A 20,273-nucleotide genomic window follows, 5' to 3' on the forward strand; every position below is an offset into this window, starting at 1 on the left:
TTTCCCTAGAAGAAGGCCGCACCCGGGACCAAAAACATAGGTGCCCCCTCCCACCAAACACAGGTAGTTTTGAAATAGATACATTTGATGTGTCCACCTACTTAGGTGTTGTTCCAAACACAAAAATTGTGAAAAGAAAGGCACTTTGGTTATGTTAAAAAGACCTCTCACCCACCAACCAAGTTGGTGGCATGCTTCATCATCGGGGTCCCACCCGAGACGACTAGCATGTCACGGGTGTGCTGCAACGCCTGATTACAGCGGAGCAGGTTTTGTCATTTTTACCACACATACTGGTTGGATTTGGCACGAGGGTGAGTGATGGTTCAGTGGATCAAATGTTATTAACAAGAGATTTCACAAAACCCAATGACTCAGCTCGTGAGCTGTAAAGCCACGACAAGGCACCAACCACTTTACAGTCCATTCACACACCTTCCATACATGACATGCACAAGACCATTCACGCCGCCAACCATGGGCCCAGCACATTACAACACTTGCATCGACAGACAGCGCCACTCAAGGGCCCATCACTGCCCACATACCTGATACAGCAATCACACCAGCTGATGAGTGTGTGGACTGGAGTTTGGCTGACACCGCCAGCCAAGCACCACCCCACTCATACCGCCAGCCAAGCACCACCCCACTCACACCGGCAGCCGAGCGCGGCCCTGCGCCCACCGCCAGCCGAGCGCCGCCCACCGCCAGCCGAGCGCCGCCCCGCGCCCACCGCCAGCCGAGCGCCGCCCCGCGCCCACCGCCAGCCAAGGGCCGCCCCGCGCCCACCGCCAGCCAAGGGCCGCCCCGCGCCCACCGCCAGCCAAGGGCCGCCCCGCGCCCACCGCCAGCCAAGGGCCGCCCCGCGCCCACCGCCAGCCAAGGGCCGCCCCGCGCACACCGCCAGCCAAGGGCCGCCCCGCGCACACCGCCATCACTTTTTTTTTTGTTTTTCAACAAAGAAACCACTAATTATAAATAAGTACAAAACTACAAACACAAAAGCTCTAACTGAATACATGACAGTAATGCCAACTGTGAAACTGAACATATAAAAATATAAAACAGCAGTTTACACTCACGGAATTTCCCAATACTTCTTCTGTGTGTGGTAGCTCCTGAAACAGCCACCCACATACAGCCCAGGCTTTGAAGGACAATTAGGGCAGTACATCCTAGTCTCCTTCCTGATATCTCTTCGAGCACAGGCTCTACATCTCTTAGCAGGAAAGTATTTTTTTTGTTGTTTTTTTTGTTTTTTTTTGGCCGTGGGAGGAATGTGCTCAGCAAAGTGACGATCTTTCAATCTAGCCACATCCTCCACCACTGCTTCTCTAGAAACTTTTGCCTGTTCCAGCACAACAAGGCTCGCTATGATAGACTCTTGAAATGTCACAAATGTCATTTGCCAAGTGGAACAGGTGAACCGCTAATTTCTTATACCAAACATAAGACTCACGAGCAGCAGTGTAAGGTTCCAACCTCTTCTCTACTCTATCAACACCACCCATGTGCTTATTATAGTCTAAAATGCACACAGGTTTGCGCACTTTGGCAACCTGACCCAAAACAGCCACAAGTGAAGTACTCTGATCATGGATGGTACTTAGCATGTACACATCCCTCTTGTCTACAAATTTCAGAGCTAGCAGCTCATCGTTCCGTAAGGCACTGCACTGTCCCTTCTCAAGTTTTTTTACAGACAAGCTCTCTTGGATAGCCTTTCCGATTAGAGCAGATTGTGCCACAAGCAACAGTGTCCACTCTGAACAACTCCTTGAATAACTGAACTCCAGTGTAGAAGTTATCTACATATAAATGCTGACCTTTGTTAAACAGTTGTCTACCAAGTTCCTACACAATTTTCTCACTAACTCCAAAAGTGGGTGGACAACCAGGGGGGTCAATATTCGAATCCCTACCAGTGTAGACCCGGAAATTATAAACATATCCTGTACTACTTTCAGACAGCACATTTATCTTAATTCCATACTGTGCCCTCTTGCTAGGAATGTACTGCCTAAAAACCAAACGACCCTTGAACAGGACCAAAGACTCATCTACAGATATTTATTTGCCTGGAACATAGATCTCTGAAAAACGATCAACCAAATGATCAAGGACAGGTCTCATCTTAGAAAGATGGTTTGAATCAGGGTGATCTCGTGGCAAGACTAAAGCATTATCTACAAAATGCAACATCCGAAGAAGAAGCTCATACCGGTTACAACTCACGATGGCAGGAAATATAGCTGTTGCCATCAAGGGACTAGTAGACCAATATGAAAACAGTGATGGCTTCCTTCTCAGCCCCATCAAAAAAGTTAAACCCAAGAACTTTTTCAACTCTTCCAGATTTGTGGGAATCCACCGACTAGCTCTAGAGTGTGGCCTAAGTCTGGCAGCGTTGTCACTCAAAAACTGCTCTGCATACAAATTAGTCTGCTCAACAATCTCTTTAAAAAATATATTGTCCATAAATAACTCAAAAAAGTTGACGGCAAAAAGTTTTCCGTATTAACTCGACACCCTGGGAAACCAGTAAACGCAACCCCCCCCCAAGCAGGAAATACCTCCTTCCTCTAGATGCACTGGAAGCAAATGGCTTCCACGTGTCTTTCCTCCCTTTCATGATGTCAGCGTGCGATTGCGCTTTGGTGTCATGTGGGGGCAGGGGGGAAGGGATCCCCCTTCTAGCCCTGGCCTGAGGGGGTGGGGGCCTCTGTGGGAGCGCTAGCGCTTCTCCCGAGGGCTGTGCAGTGGGCGTAATGGCTACATCCATTGCGCCTCACAGGCGCAGCGATGGACGTAACCATTACGTCCATATCAGATAAGGGGTTAAGGTGAGCACGGTAAAAAAACGTTGAAGGGTCACATTGCACAATTGAGAGTGGTTCCTGTAAAAAAAAAACATTAACATTATGAGGCTACCTATAATGCTCCCAGAATGCTCTCTGATTAGATGCAAAAGTTTGCAGAAGCTTGTAAGCAAGATTGATAGTCTCCTTTCAGAATAAAATGTTCAGGAAAAAATATGGAAGTCAGAAAAAATGTTTTGTTAAATTACTGTGAAATTTTAGATACTATTTGACGCATCATTTAATAAAATGTGTTGATGCATGCTAGTATTTAAAAAAGAAAAATCATAATGGAAAATCAGTGTAACTATTTTCAACAAGATTATGGGAAACGCAAAACTAAACAAACATTGGCAAAATCAAACAATCCCTCATTGGTGGTCAAGCTTTTGGTTTTTGTCCATGCATGTCTTGTTTTGATTTAGCTTCTGTATCACTTAATTGTTGTGGGAGATGCCAGGCCCTCGCCATTGTAACAAACGTTGGAAAACAAAATTGGGGCTCAAAAACCACACATTGCCACAGTAGTTCCTGGCACTGAGCAAAACTACTTTGTGTGCCAGTATGCTCCTTGTGGAAGGGCAGAATTCATTCACAGTAAAGCCAGCCGATAGATGGATAGACAAATAGAATTTTAATAAAAACAAAATGTCTTGGTATATTGCCAGGCCTAATTAGGGGCCCAATTAAAAAATAAAATACAATCACAAAAGTGCACCTAAGGTGTATGTCTTTGCATTAGTGGCTTTCATTAATTCACAAGAATTTACAGAAGTAGACCAGCAAACTGTAGTTTAGCACAAGCAAATTTGCATGTGTAGATTTGCTCATGGGGAAATCTATTGTGTGTTTAAAATTTCACTTTCCTTCCAACCACTTTTTTCCCCACCCTGGAAGAAATTCTACTTCTGCCCTTGCCAGAAGTACATTTTCAACTTTTCTCAGTATGGGAAAAGATTAGAGAAGAGCTGGTGGAAATCGTTAAAACATGCACGTTAGTAGGTTTGCACAGACTTTCTGGAACTATTGCTTACTGCTTCCTCCAGCCCCAGTATGTAAATCTGCAGAAAGGTAGCAAATTAAGGAAATTGCTATAGTAGGGTTTAAGATTGCTAGTATTCAGCCCTACTATAGTATTAACCCTGGCATAATCAGAAAGGCTATTATCAGAGCTCTTACATAATGAGATTGCTTGCGTAATTTCACTGCACTACATGTCACCAAAGGGGCAAGTAGATTTTTTTCCAAGACAAGTAGTTTTGTGAAGCAACCCATGTTCCATGTACAAGTAGATATTTTGTTAAATTTCACACCCCCATTGTTTGATGAAGGTTGTTGCCAATTGACTGTAGATTTTTATTCCCTCTCTAATTCATCCTGAACTGTCTGAATTTGTCTCATTTTAGGCAGGCTGACCTAGTCTTCTTGCAGTCTGGTCCCATCACGCAGTGAAGTTGTTTGCCTATGTGTAGAGCTTCTGTTTTGGGGTTTTTCAGAAGATTGGTTTTGGCCTCTCCTTTCAGTTGTGGTTGCCCTTGGTTTTAGTGAATGAAGTATTCAGTCTGGAGAGTTAAGTGGCCGGACATCAACTTGCCCCAATATTGTTCACCCTGTCATACTGGCAGGTATCCTTTGTACTCTTTTTGCAGTGAAATCCCTGGATTGAGGGTAGGATATCATGATACAGATTTCCTTTTATTCACTGCTTACCTTTTATTATGGTACCCAGACTCCTTTCTATATTCAAGTGTTTTTGAAGCCACTCTGTGGCCATATCCTTCCTATCCTCTTGCAGCACTATGCGTTGGACCCCTACAAAACATAATTTCATAGTTGCTGAGCCATGATTTAGGCATTTTGATGTCCGCATTGCCTGTGACCACAATCCATTTTTTTGACAGTAACCTTGTAATGTTACTATTTGGTTTCAAGGAGAATGTTCTAATTTGGAGCAAGCTAACCTTATCCATTCTAGATAGGGAACTTTTGTGGGGTATGATTTCCCTCCCACATATACAGAATGCCTCTTATTGGGTACAGTATGTGTTTTTCCAAAAGGGCTGGCAATGCGTTGCACCCTGAACTTTAGGGTATTGGTTCCTCAAAGAGTTTGTTGATTGAAATGAATTTTAACATGCGTGAGAAGCATTACCCTGTGGCCCATTTTGTAGACCACATTGGCTGGTCCTAAGCCTTTTTAAAAGAACCTATGGTGGTCCTGCAGAAAGATAATAGACAGGTAATGTTTGCATCTCCAAGTTAAATGGGGTTGTGGTGAAGTTTGTTCTGAATCCCTCTACCAGCTGCAAGCAGAAGCTGGCCTGGACTGTGCTGACTTTGGTTAGTATCTGTGGCAGAACTGACTTAATTATTGAAAGCTTGTGCTAGGGAAGGTACAAGATTATTACTCCCTATTAGACCATGATTCCTGTGGAAGAGCTGCTTGATGGGACAATTTTGCAAATGCATTTAATTTTTTTAAATTATTGCTTAGATTCCCTATGAGAGTTAAAAGAAATCATAGGTAATCAATTTGCGGGCGATGTTTGGGATAAAGCAATCCTGTATCTAAAGGATGATGCTCTCTAATCTAGTTTTTAGTCGTAGAATGCATATTCTTAAGGGTGTGGTTTGTTTTCTTTGGGAAGAATTGGAGACATTGTTTGCATATGCCGCATAAGGTACATTATTTTACTTGCTTTAAATTTGGTGCTTTTGGTAGAATCTACATGCCAAACTCATCACCATCTGGTGGAATACCTCTGCCATTGACTCAATAGTTAATCAGATTAGGAACGACTGGAGAGGTGCAGCTATCAAAGCATAACCCACCTTAGTAAATTATGGGTCTAATACTTGCTCACATGGATATGGCAGCAAATGGGGCAGCACAAAGATCCCTGATTTCAAGACTTGGAGAGGACAGGTAGATTTGTGTATGAATATTTAAAGGTCAAAAATAGGAGAAAATATGGGCACCATGGAGTGATGCCCCAATGGTGGGAAGAAGCATGATTGGTTACTGGGGAGTTAGGGCTGGGATTTTTTTTTGACTGGTGTAATGTTTGTTTCCCTAGTAACCAGTGTTTTTGCTTGTTGATAATGACTTCTGTGTTTGTCTATACCTCATGATCTTATATTGTCTGTTCTATGTAACCTACCTTATTTGTTTTGTAGTCAATAAATATAATTAAAAAAAATTCAAAAGAACATAGCCAACATGTCTGTTTGCAGTTTGTTAAATTGTGTGATGTGTGGTATAGTCTGCCCCTGAAACAGTGGGCTGTATTGAATTTGCATCCAGAGATGTAAAAACGAGAATTAGAGATAATCCGTTCATCAGTGGTGAACCATTTAATTTCTGACAGCCTCCCTGACAAATATCTTCATAGGTGTCAACATAGTGTGATTTTGAGCTATTCCTATTTCATAAATAAAAGAACTACAGATAGGTAAAGTCCAGCAAACTTAGTTGTCATCACTATAATAAACTAGAATGTCTGAATTTACTTATTAAGGATTTTAAAGTGGTGCAGTAAAAAAGAGTTCTAGTTTTATTAATGAGAACCAGAAATATAAAAATATCAATTGGATTAATCGAATTGCTCAGTATTGAATAAGTTGAAACAATCTTATGGTATAAAATTAATAAACCAGTATTTGCTAATTAGGTTTCAGTAGTCGATTTAAAAGAATTGATTGCATATTTTGTAATATATCTTTTAATTAACTGTAGTGAAAAAAAGGCTTGTTCCATCCAGCTGATCTTCAGTTTGTCCTGCCATGTTCGCAAATGTAGATGCAGTACACTGGTTACAGAATGCTAGTGACAGTGAGTCATTACTATAGACTGGGCTGTCTCCAGTGCAGTGAAAAACATAGTTTGACTAAATATTAAATAAAATCTAATTTCTATTAGACCAAAAAAGACCGCTTTGAGGCAGGGAGATAGTTGAATAACTAATTTCTGAATTCAGAAACTAAAAATGTCAACCCAAAAATTAACTTACCAAGAGCTGTCAAAAACATATGCTTCCAGTCTCCAGTAGAGTGATTCATGCATCGCGGCTCAAAAGGGAGATAACCTAGAAGGCAAATAAAGCTTTAGGGGTTTAGAATACAGCATCTGCTTATTAAAAAAAAAAATCATCCAATGGAAGTTAGAGTTCCACATTGAAGGATAAATAATATTTTTGATTTTAAACCAATTTGTGTCTTTCACCACTGAACTAGTTGAGCCGGCCCATTTAGTTTTGATATGGGAGATTTCAATTGGTATTTCTGAAAATAGATTCTTATACAAGAATCATATTCTTAGATTGACTGGTAATTGGTTTACAATTACCTTTATTTTATAATCCGAGATTAAAAGTTGATTAACCACCAATGTTAACTGATTACCTGAATAAATAAAAAGTGCTGCCAGCTTGCATCTATCCTGAAAGAAATTTGGAAAGCAAAAATGGCTCTTATACTTTTTAAATGACCTATTGTGCCTACACTTGAGTCCATTAAAGAGTGACCTTCTGGGACGTTACATAGTTCATAGTAGTTTCAACATCTATATGTGCTATTGACAACAGTTTGTGAAGCCAAGTTTTATTTCTACTAACATCTCTGCATTTGTAACATAAACATTGTCATACGTATCAGTATTAGTTGTTGCTGAATTTGTTTCTTCGAAAATTCCAAATAATATAGACGTGTATCAGGAAAAGATAACTACCCACCGTACTCCTCAAAATTCTAATCAAGAAAACACAGCCTATGATGTATAACAGTAGTGTGTCCCATTTTAAAAAAAATACCCTTTTGTCTGGTTAATCAGAGGTTCGTGATTGTCATTAAAGGAGTGTTACAGTGTGTGCATAGTGCAGCTGCTAATACCTCACTAGGAGGATTGAATACTAATATCTCTGTATTGGACTGGTTGATTCACTAACCTCCTAATTTAGTATATTTCTTAACTGATATCCAGAGGCAACATACTATTCTTTTGATCAGCTGACAAATACAGGGCGATGCTGTTGGCATAGAGCTTGTCAACTTAGAAGCCAACTCCAGGAGCATGAATAGTCAAATGATAAGGAATATAAATGCTCAGAGGTTCTGTAAATCAAGCAAAACATACAGTGGCGAAGGGGCATTCCAGCTGGTAGCTCATTAAGGTATTAGTTGGCTGTTTAATTGTTGATAATTACCTGAGCTGAAGATATTTTGATAGAAGGATCAGTCTGCTCAGCTGGCACAAATACTGCAAGAATTCTACACAAACTCTCCGGTCCAAGCCCCTTTCAGCATCTAGCAGAACAAAGGCAGACATAATTATGTGTGAAAATAATCCAATGCATCTGCCAGAAAATATGAATTGGTGGGAAAGCTTTGTCATGGAAGAAACCCATTTTGGTTTCTCTCAAGTAGTAGTCCGGGTTATCTTTAAGAGTCGATGTTGTGATGCTTATTGAAAAGATTTTATAATCTGTTTTTAGTAACTTAATTGGACAATATGATTCTAAATCTAATGAGCCCTTATAGGGTTCCAAAAAGCTTACAATATTGTTTTGGCTAAAAGAGGGAAGAATTTTTCCTCCTTAAGGTTTAAAATTACTAGTGTATTTATGGAGCAAAATTAGTTACAATATAATTTGTTTGATAAAATTCAGTATCTAAGCCATTTTTTCCCAGTTACAGACTGCTAGCCAAATGAAAGACTCCTCCCTCCTCTTCCTCCGTGATGGGCTCTTTCAATTGAGCAATATCTTCAGAGAAAAGCGTAGGTAGAGGGAGGCTGGCAAAACTATTGTATTCCTCTCTCACAGAAGGATTATCTTTGTGTATGTGTTTCTAGTGTAAAGGGTAGTTTGTTGTCTGTAAGTGATTACATTGGTAAGTTTAAATGTTGCCGTTAAATTTCGATTTGCTCTTCTCTAGCACACTTGCTTAAAATCTACCCATCAACTCGCCTACCACATCTACACTTAAGCGTTATGTATTTCCTCATTATATGTATTTTTTTTTGTTGTTGCAGTAAAAGTTTTTTTGAAAGCTCTAATAGCAAAATTGTGCAGAGGCTTCATCTATAAACATATGGTCTGTGAGCCTTCGGCATTTCTAGCTATAGTAAGAAATGGCCTGGAAAGGGCGCCTGCTAATAACTAATTTTGAATCCTAACAAAATAGCAGTGACTAAGAAATATTTGATATGGAAGACTAACTTAAATGTACCAGAGATAAAACAATAGATCAATAAGGCTCAAATTAGTTGATATTCCTTGAAAACTAGCTCAGTAAGCTTCTTAGAATATGCCTAGGATTAGATGAATTTAACATGTTATTGAGTAAAAAATGAATCTTAATGTAAACCAAACCTGGTAACTGGGCTTACTGCTGGCCTAGCACTTGCAGAGATGTTTAAGGGTCCTGAATAGGCCCATAATAAGAGGGTACGTTAATCGGTTGTACCGGTACTATGAGTTGAACACTAGTCAATCGGCCATGAGAGTCACATGAAGGTGCAGAATAGCTGCATTGGCTGATAAAAGTTCATTTGTCCTAGCCAGGCACCTTTGATCTGATTGTCCCTGCTCCACTCTAGTTGTATTTCTTTAAAAAAAAAATAGTAACACTGGGATTCTGAACTTTTAACCACTCTTATATGACTTGGCACCTAAACCATTTATGTTGAGACTTGCATCTACGATCTGTCTTGTTATATAAAATGACTATGTTGGATGATCGCTTGAAGTAATAAAACTTCTGCATATTCATTTATTTTCCCCTGCCAACATATTTGCACCTACTTCACCTTCTCGCTCCCTAACACTCGTCTGCTTTGCCCCCCCCCCTCCCCAAACCTCGTGACTGGCTTCTGACAATCCCTAGTATTAGTACTATCCAACCTGTTTCCCTATGAAGTGCCCTGTTGCAGTAAGCTAGGGTTTGAGGCCTACCATTTGGCAACACAGTCTACGCAGTATAAACAGAATTGAATGACCTTTGATACACAAAAAGAGCTAGTTTAGTAGCTGTTATCTGTTGTATTTTGTGACAATATATTTCCTTAATCTCCTCCAAAAAAACATAGAGATTGAACATCTGGAAAACCATGGAACCGATTTGCCATTCTAATTTGAGTACATTGACTGCAAACGTTTTGTTTGAGCACCATGTTTTTTAAACATTTCTTAGCCATTTTCTTTTAATTTCCCCCGACTTTCTGAAGTCTAACAGATGTATCAGGATAGATGAAAAATAATGAAATTCCTGAAGGACCTTGACCCGGCTACAGAAGCTTTATCTATAATGTTAAAGTATCCTGTACTGTGCCAGCTAAAGACCTAATTTCAATTTCTATTAGAAACAAAACATTCAGAATCCTGCCAGAAAGTCGGTTTATTATCATATAATGTCTTGGTCAAGGCGGGCTAGTAGGAATAGGGTGACGCTTATGGCATATAATGTTGGCTGTGGTATTGTGTAGTGCTGGAAATCTAGTTTATTATATTACTGCTTGATGATCTATTGTGTGCAGTGCTATCGTGGTCTGGCAGTGGATGTTTATATGCGGGGAGGCCCTGTTTTTGTATGATGTGGTCTTTTGTAGTTTGGGTGCTGATTCACAGTGCATACCCTTGAGTGTTTAGGTCGAGCCTATGCAAGGCATGTTGTATTCAATCTATAAGCTTTAACCACACTCACGTTTGCCATTCGTTCTTTGTTGTGTTTGTCTGAAATGCTTCCTTTTTATTGGTGCATTTGTCTTAATATCCCTACTTTGCGTGCTTAGTTCCATTCCAGGCGATTTCACTAAGAAAACATTTTTGTTGGCCCTCAAATCACGTTCACACTTCCTCCCAGCGGACTTCACTGACTAATCCTTTTTGTTGACCATCTCTGGCATTTGTTGCCTCCTCTCTCGCACCCTCTCCCTCCCGTCATTGCTGCCGTCCTTCCTGCACTACTGATTTTTTTCAGTCACTCTAACCTCACCCTGTGCTGCTCTTTAAACAAACGTGGTTATTTATAATGGTTGTCTGGTGTGGTTTACGTCCTCCGTGGGAGTCTGCACGCCCGCCTGCCGGTGTTCAACCTGTCTCATTGCCATTCATTGACTTTGCAGTATCGATCCTATAACACAGCTTTTCTTGCTGTACCTAAGCATCTTGTCCTGACAAGTGCATTATCACTCTGATTACAGCACCGGGGTGGATGTCGGTGAAGGGCTGTCTCCTGATCCTATGTGGAGTGAACTTGTCCATCGTACCAAGCATGGAATACCTTCAGCCTATATGACTGCGTGACGATGCAGAAAATCACTGAAAAATAAATTAAATGTGGTTCACTCTTGCAAAGCATCTTGCGCCGCTGTGAGCTTCATCTGTCAGTCCAAACTATCCAAAGAATTCAGTACTGATCCGCAGGGAAAAGCCGTTGTTAGGTTGGTGGCGATTTCCAGGCGATCAGTAACTTGTTCTTTTGATCATGTAGATGGAAATCTTTTTTTAACCTTTGTGACCAGCACCAGAATGACTTCGGGTGAACGCAGCGCTCTATAGATATATTTAAATACATGCATTTATCATGCCACATTTCATTTCAGTAGGGACATGCATTTACTGTGTTCGATGTCAGTGCAATGGGAACATTTATTTAATAGGTTACTACAATGGGAACTTCTTTTAGTGTGTCACTGTAATGCAGGCACTTAGTTCGTCTTTCACTCAATGGGGCCTTTTAGTTAGTGTGGCACATTTCTTTGCAATGTAGACGTTTATTTTTCATGCCTCATTACATTTTACTTTTACATCCAATATGCAGGGCCACTGGAATTATGTGGCAGATGACCAAATTATGATGCAAGGTTGACTAATAGCTCTAACTGAAGCAAATGCGAGACCTATTGCACTTAAGTAAAATCTTTCAGTTCTATCTCTAGGTGACACCCTATAAGTTGACACCTCAAACAAATCTGTGTGTACCATAATACCACAATGTTTCTACCATCACTGCGGGCAAATTCTGGTGTGGTATTGCCACCATTATTTGTACGCAGGGTATCCTGGTAACATGGACCTACCTTTTTAGGGGTAAGGTGTTTAAGACTCTGGTTATTATGAGATTTTGACTCCCATTGTTTTAAGCTGATCTTCACATCAGTTTCGGCAATCCTCATATCTTCCTGACATTCTCTTCTCATAGTGGTAACGTGGAGCTAGGCCATTATCTATGAGGTACTGAAATGTTGAAGTGGCTCATGCACCCACGCAACTAAAACTGACAGCAATTTTGTTGAGAGGAAGAGGCTATTTTTACTCGTCCTCATGACTTAGCGAATTCTAGCAGGAGGTCTAAGGTCAGTATGTATTTGGCAGCTATTGAAATGCAGAATTGTTTTCCAGAAATCTGTACTAAATTGGGTCTTACACTGTTGTTTGTGGACTAATATGATTGGCCCACGCCAAGGTGCTGGTCGATTCCTCAACAATACCATGTTTCAGTATAGCTGTGATTTTTTTCGATTGGGGGCTTGAAGTTGCCACAGTGATCACACACAGCCTGCCCTGAGTTGAAGTAGTGGGGGGGGGGCGGTGGTCTCTGAATAAAATCTTATCTATCTGAGTAAAATCTTACAATCCTGACATCTAGGGCCTGACTAATAATGTTTCATAACGTGTATATTCTAGGCCAAAATAAAAATCTCAGAAACTTAATTCTAAACCTTCTTGGACCAAGAAGAATTTTGTTGTTGAGCTACTTCATTTATCTAGATTCTGATTGGTTATTAGTACTTTGAGTTGTTTCCATTATGCCCGTTCTATTCTTGTCAACTTGTGGATCCTTGCAGTATAACAGACTTTACACCTCATTAAATGGGTATGTGTTAGTCTTCATGGCCTTTATGTTTTTAAATTTGAGTGTTTTGTCTTCTTGCACAGCTTTTAATGTGTGGGTCATCTCCAGGTGTAAGGGGAGGCAGTCCAGGCAGCTGTAATGGCAGCTGTAATGGCAGCAGGATTGGCATCTCCATGATCTGGGGAGGCAGATATGTGCAAAACTCTGACTGCAGCGAGTTGCGTGGGTGACAACTGCTAGTGTTCTGATCCTACACAGATGACAGCGTCCACAATGCCAGATATTAGTGTTCCTCAAAGCAGGAGGTCTCATTCAGCACGTCTTGGACAAGACCAACCGCAAGGCATCCAGTTATGCCCCTGCTGTTATTACAGTAAGCTTTTCACGGTGTAAAACAGCTTTTAAGAGACTCTTTTTCTTGCAAATTAGTGAAAAGTATGTATGTTTGACACACCGCAGTAACAGTTAATAAGTCAGTTCTTTATGTTCTTGTAATTTAACATTTAACCAAGAAGTACCAGTCCTGTTCTTGTAAATGCAGTCACCATCTTTATATTGTTGCCGAAAGCTTATTGTTACTTAGTGTTTTGACACAACACTGAGATTTAACAACCTAATTGTTTTTTGTTATTCTTTTTTTCCAGTTCTGCTTATGATAATGTCTGTAAAGTTCGAGTAGCCATCAAGAAAATCAGCCCCTTTGAACATCAAACATACTGCCAACGAACTCTAAGGGAGATCAAAATCCTACTTCGCTTTAAACATGAGAATATCATAGGAATCAATGACATTATCCGGACACCTTCCATCGAGCAAATGAAGGATGTGTATCCTTTTGTGATCTAAAGATGCTGGGATGTATTGAGTGCTGAATGGAAAAAAATCATCAAATTGATCTTTAGCTAAAGTTTTGTCTCCTTACTTGGGACAGTGAAGCGTTTAATCCCAGGTTTGCTGCTTTGTTTTTTTTTTTAGGCTGACTTTGTTTGATTAAGGAATTACACTGAGGTTAAGTGTTCACAGTTTGAGTTAATGCATTAATTTCAATATATATTGTATTCCATTGTTTGTAGAGTATCTTAATACCAGAAATAAATATTGCAATTTGGTTTTAGTGCTGGAAAGGTGGGCACTCCAAAGGTGGGCTGGTAAGAACTAAGATCCAATGTGTGCTAGCTGGGAGATTCCACAGTGGGTGAGAGGTTCCATTGCCTGATGCAATTAGTTTATTAAAAAAAAAAAAAAACTATCTGCAAGATAACTTTAAGCCTGCATGTCTTAGTCTTCTAAGCTCTGGTTTCAAGACAGTGTGTTCTTTCTTAGGAAGCAATGATACAGAAGTGGAATCTAACCTGAGAACTGACTTTTACCGGACAATAGATCTTTAGTAAACATGATTGTAATATCTCTACCTTTGTACAGGACACACAATATATTTTTTTCAAATGGCCCTTTCCAAAAACGTTATCAATAGTTGCCTCTCAAAAATGTTAATATATCTATTTTGTTTTTTTTTAAACAAATTGTACTTAAAACTGGTTTAGGTAATCTGGACTGAATTAACCCCTTTGAAATATTTAAAAAGGTGTCAAGGATAATGGTTTAAACAGGCAGAGTTCTTAGAAGGAAAATGGTTCAAATAGGCAGCCACCTGACTCACGTAATTCCATGTTGTCACTTGAAATATATGATGCAGTACTAGTTTGTGCTGTTCATTTTTTTCTCCATTAAGCAAGGATCTCTGAATATTAAACATCTGAGTTTTTCTGATGGATACACCTACCTGTGGATTCCTCACCTAAAGAATTCTCCCCTCGCGCCAGCCTCAACGGAAATTTCTTCTAGCTCTGCACGTCGACGATGATGTCACAATCGCCCGACTCCATGCGACGCCGTATGACGTCATCTAGGCAATAAGAAGCCCTCGTCGACGTGTAGACGTCCGTTCCTGTTTTTCCGTGCCTCCGAGTAACGGTTTTTCTTCGAGGCTTACAGGGAGGTTTTAAGCCTTGTAACCAGTGCGGGGGGTCGAATGTCGGTTACCGATCCCCATGAGAATTGCCTCTGGTGCCTTAGCTCCGACCATGAGGTCGAGTCATGCGGCTCCTGCCAGTGCATGAACCCGAAGGCACTCAAGGAAAGAGAGGCAAAATTGTTCTTGGCCCGTTCCAAGAAAAAGGAGAGGCGTCATCGGAGAGAGTCCTCTTCAAGATCCTCGAGGACTCATCATCGCCATGGTGACTCTCAGTGCCGTCACGACTCCCGGCGCCGATCGAGTAAGGGACGGTCCAGGTCCAGATCGGCATCTCCGTCAGCTCGGCGCTGTCCGACGTGGGAGATTAGCCCGACCGTCACCCCTTCACCTCCTACGACTCCGACTTCACCTGGGTCAGTTTTCGAGGTAGAGCCTCTTCAGAAGCCAGAGGGTTCTCCTAGCCAGGAGTTGCCTGGCCCATCTACGGCGTCTATGCCGGTGCAACAGCAATACCCGGCTTTCCCGGCGCCGGGTACGGATCCTGCGGCTTTTTTTAATGCCAGGTTTAACATTTTTTCCACCATGGCGCCGGGTGGAGGACAAGCAGGTCCGTCGGACCCTTTGGCCTTTAATTTTGGTGTTCCGGTGTCTTATAAGTTGACGCCTTTCACGCCATTTTTGTCTGCTGAAGCGGCGCTGATGCCCTTCACGTCGCCTAGGAGACCTGCTACACCTGCTACGGCGCCGATGGATCTTATCGACGCCGGGTCTCAAATCTAGACTTCGATCCAGACGTCTGGCTTTGCGCCTTCTGGAGGAGGAAGAATACAGCAGACAACACCTGGAAGAGGGTAAGATCTTGGAGCCTTCCGGTGACTTTCAAGGACTGGATACTGCAAGTGGCATTGATACTTCCCCTGAGTGGGATCTTGCTTCCCCTGGGGAGTATACTGAGGAAGCTGCATCTTTTCATGCAGTAATACGGAAGGCTGCAGACTTCTTAGATCTTCCTCTTCCGGCTGCGGAGGTGAAGAGGAACCTGTTGACGGAGGTGTTACATCCAACTTCTGTGACAGCAGAGCCTCTCTTGCCTTTTAATGAGGCTCTTCTAGACCCTATCAAAGATATTTGGAAAAAGCCTGTGTCTTCAGCAACTGTCAACAGAGCGGTAGCACGACGCTATCGGGCGGCACCAGGTGACCCTGTCTTCCTTTCCAAGCACCCGACACCGGAGAGCTTAGTAGTTCAGGCCTCCTGTTCTTCCAGGTCCTCTCCTGGCTCGTTTCCTGGAACCCCTGCAGACAGGGAACCGAAGAAAATGGACCATTCTGCCAAAAAGGCCTTTTCTTCATGTAGTATGGCCTTAAAGTCAACCAACGCAAACTGCATTTTGGGACGTTATATCCATGCCCTTATGGAGGAAGTGAAAGGCCATCCAAACTTGTCCCAGGAAATGTTACAATTGCTGGCGGACGCTCAGGCGGCGGCGACCCAGGTGATTCAGTCTGGATTAGACACTTCGGACTCAGTGGCAAGAGCTATGGGCACCTCCATAGTTTCCAGACGACAATCTTGGCTGCGTTTGTCTGGCTTTTCATCAGATGTGCAGGCGACTCTCCTGGATCTGCCCTTTGGCGAGAAACTCTTTGGAACAAAGCCGATTCTGCTCTTGAACGATTTAAAGAGAGCTGAGCCACAGCGCGGTCGCTAGGGCTTCAGTCAGCTGCCTACTCCTCCTTTAGATCTTATAGGAGGTTTAGGGGTTTTGGACGTGGCTCCTCCTTTCGTGGCAGATTTCAAGGACCACAACAAACTGCAAGCTCCCTGCCATACAGATCCTTCAGGGGCAGGGGCAGAGCCCGCACAAGAGGAGCCACCCAGCAGCACTCTGCCTCTTCCTCTGGAGGGGTGCAGCAGGGAAAGCAGCCGTAGTCCTCCACCACTCCCTGTCCACTTGTCTCCGGTAGGGGGGAGACTTGCCCATTTTCTTCCGATGTAGGAGTTTATAACAACGGACTCTTGGGTCATCGACATTGTGAAGAAGGGGTACGCTCTTCCCTTTCGGGAATTCCCTCCTCCCTTCCCTCCCCGCCCATCCTTCTGTTCGGAAGACCATCTTCTGTTATTTCAACAGGAAGTGTTATCCCTATTGGCAAAAGGCGTGGTAGAGTTGGTTCCCGAGCAGGAGAGGGGTCAGGGCTGTTATTCAAGATACTTCCTGATCCCCAAAAAGGATGGTCGGTTAAGACCAATTCTGGACTTGAGGACTTTGAATTGGTTCCTCAGGCAGGAAAAGTTCAAAATACTGACCCTTTCACAGGTTCTTTTGGCGTTGAACGAAGGATATTGGATGGTGTCTGTCGATTTGCAGGACGCATATTTCCATATTCCGATCCTCAAATCGCACAGGAAGTATCTCCAGTTTGTGGTGGGATCGCAGCATTATCAGTTTGCGGTCCTCCCGTTTGGTCTTACTTCAGCACCTTGAGTCTTCACAAAGGTGATGGCGGTGGCAGCGGCAGAGCTCAGAAGAAGGGGGATAGCGGTGTTTCCCTATCTGGACGATTGGTTGATCAAAGCCAAGGCTCCGGAGCTCGTGCGGCGTCATCTCCAGTCGACAACTCAATTGTTGTACGACCTGGGTTTTTCAGTCAATGTGCCCAAATCTCACCTGGAGCCCTCTCAACGCCTCCTGTTCATAGGGGCAGTATTGGACACGACATTGAATCGGGCCTTTCCGTCGCCCCAGCGGGTTCAGGACATCCAGGCGTTGATTCCAATGTTTCGAAATGGAGCGGTAGTTCCAGTCCTCAAGGTCCTTCGTCTGCTCGGTCTGTTTGCTTCTTGCATACTGCTGGTCACTCATGCACGCTGGCACTTGAGGTCTCTTCAGTGGTGCGTCCGCAGGCAGTGGTTTCAGCACAAAGGAGATCTCGAGGAATCAATAAAGATCTCCAGAGACACTGCAGTGGATCTTCAGTGGTGGGCAGCGGTCGACAACCTGTCACAAGGAAGGCCGTTCTCGCTGCCGCCACCAGTGGCCACAGTGGTAACGGATGCTTCCACTCTAGGGTGGGGAGCTCATCTGGGGGACCTGGAGGTCAAAGGCCTTTGGTCTTTAGTGGAACAGAGATTTCACATCAATCTGTTGGAATTGCGGGCAGTACGTCTGGCTCTCAAGGCCTTCCTCCCTTCTATTTGCGGTCAGTCAGTCCAGATCCTAACGGACAATACTACTGCGATGTGGTATATAAACAAGCAGGGAGGAGTGGGATCGTATCTTCTCTGCAGAGAAGCTCTTCGACTCTGGTCCTGGCTTCAGGATCACAAGATCTGCTTGGTAGCACATCATTTGGCCGGGGCTCTGAACGTGCGTGCGGACGTTCTCAGTCGACGCAACTCGGTCGACCACGAGTGGCATCTTCATCCAGATCTGGTTCTGTACATATTCCAGATGTGGGGATATCTACAGATAGATCTGTTTGCAACTCAGGAGAATATGCAGTGCCCGCTATTTTGCAGCCTCCAGTATCTGGTGCAAGGAGCTTTGGGGGACGCGTTTCAGATGTCCTGGAAGGGTCAGTTGCTTTATGCGTTTCCTCTCAAACCCCTGATTCCTCGAGTTCTGAGGAAGATCCGCCAAGACCGGGCCCAGGTCATCTTGATAGCCCCGGATTGGCCGAGAAGGGTGTGTATTCAGACCTTCTCCAACTCTCTCAGTGCCCTCCGCTCCGTCTCCCTTACAGGGTAGACCACCTCTTGCAGTCGCGGGGGCAGATTCTACACCCCCACCTCCACAGTCTGCACCTTCATGCCTGGAGATTGAACGGGGCAATCTGAGTGCTTTTTCCCTCCCGCTGGAAGTTGTGGATGTTATTTTATCGGCCAGGTGACACAAATCGATCTATGCAAGCAGGTGGGCCAGATTTTGTAGGTTGGTGTGGAGAGAACCAAATTAATCCCTTAAAGGCTCACTTGTCTGACATATTATTATTTTCTTTTTCCTTGGCACAGAAGGGTTGTGCAGTTGCCACAGTTTAGGGCTATTTATCAGCGCTGTCTGCTTTTCTGTGCCTCCCAGACCAACCCTCCTTGTTTAAATCACCACTTGTTTTGAGGTTCATTAAGGGTCTCACTAATAGGTTTCCGCCCACTCAGTTTGTAATACCACAGTGGGATCTTAATTAAGTATTGACATTTCTGATGGGATCGCCATTTGAGCCGATGCACTCTTGTTCTCTGCATTTGCTGGTCTTAAAGACTGTATTTTTAGTAGCCATAACATCGGCCAGAAGAGTGAGTGAGCTCCAGGCTCTTAGTGTTGAGTCTCCATACCTTTCCTTATTTAGAGACAAAGTGGTGTTCAGGACCAAGGCGGCTTTCCTCTCGAAGGTTGTTACACCTTTTCACTTGGGGCAGTCTATTAATCTCTCTTCCTTTTATCCTCCGCCTCATCCATCCAAGGAGGAAGAGAGGCTCCACCGATTGGATCCACAAAGAGCATTGAGCTTCTTTGTCGACAGGACGAGGGAGTTTAGGCAAGATGATCAGCTCTTCGTTGGATACGTGGGGAAGAGGAAAGGCAGAGCAGTCCACAAGAGAACGCTGTCCAGGTGGGTCATTCTCTGTATCAAACGTTGTCATTCCTTAGCAAAGAAAGAACCACCTGTGGGGCTTCAAGCTCATTCAACCAGAGCTAAGGCTGCTTCATCGGCCTTGGCTAGGGGTGTTCCTGTGGTTGACATCTGCAAGGCGGCAACTTGGGCATCCCTCCATACTTTTGTCAAACATTATTGTTTGGACTCTGAGGTCGGAAGGATGGCCATTTTGCACGCTCAGTGTTGCAGGATTTCTTGGTTTGGTACTACCTCCGGAGGCACCCACCTCCGGAGGTAGTGCTGCTTTGGGACTCTATTCTTTAGGTGAGGAATCCACCGGTAGGTGTATCCATCAGAAGAATAAGTTACTTACCTTTGGTAACGCCTTTTCTGGCGGATACATTAACTACCTGTGGATTCCTCACGGTCCCACCCGCCTTCCCGTTGCCTGGCTAGTCTTACAACGAAATCCGTGGGTGAGCACCGTTTTCTTGTATATTTGCATATAATTAGATCATGTATATAATGATGGCATGTATATATGTATTTCTTTCTCTATTTTATATATTTCAAGGAAACATGGCTGAACTTGACTATGTATATATGTTTCCATATGAAAGTGCTGTTGCCGTTAGTTTCTTTTTATTTTTATTGTAATAAATGTTGCGGTTTCACTTTACTTGATGCGATTACATTCTCTTCAAGGTCAATGTTCACCTGTTCGCCTCAAAGGCATGTAAAAAATGGTGATAACTGATGTCTGCACGTCGACGAGGGCTTCTTATTGCCTGGATGACGTCATACGGCATCGCATGGATTCGGGCAATTGTGACATCATCGTCGACGTGCAGAGCTAGAAGAAAATTCCCGTTGAAGCTGGCGTGTGGGGGGAAATTCTTTAGTTGAGGAATCCACAGGTAGTTAATGTATCCACCAGAAAAGGTGTTACCGAAGGTAAGTAACTTATTCTTTTTGACAACTGGCTGC

General features: G+C 43.2%; 1 protein-coding gene across 1 annotated transcript in view; it reads left to right on the forward strand.

Annotated features, from left to right (window-relative positions):
* Window positions 1-20,273, forward strand: part of MAPK1 (mitogen-activated protein kinase 1) — a 324,545-nt gene that overhangs the window by 92,292 nt on the left and 211,980 nt on the right. The window contains exon 2 of the mRNA XM_069215246.1: window positions 13,358-13,540. Within this exon, the coding sequence (XP_069071347.1) occupies window positions 13,358-13,540 (183 nt within the window). The remainder of the gene's footprint in view (window positions 1-13,357; window positions 13,541-20,273) is intronic.

Source organism: Pleurodeles waltl, chromosome 11, assembly GCF_031143425.1.
Source record: "Pleurodeles waltl isolate 20211129_DDA chromosome 11, aPleWal1.hap1.20221129, whole genome shotgun sequence".
In the NCBI taxonomy this organism is placed as follows: domain Eukaryota; kingdom Metazoa; phylum Chordata; class Amphibia; order Caudata; family Salamandridae; genus Pleurodeles; species Pleurodeles waltl.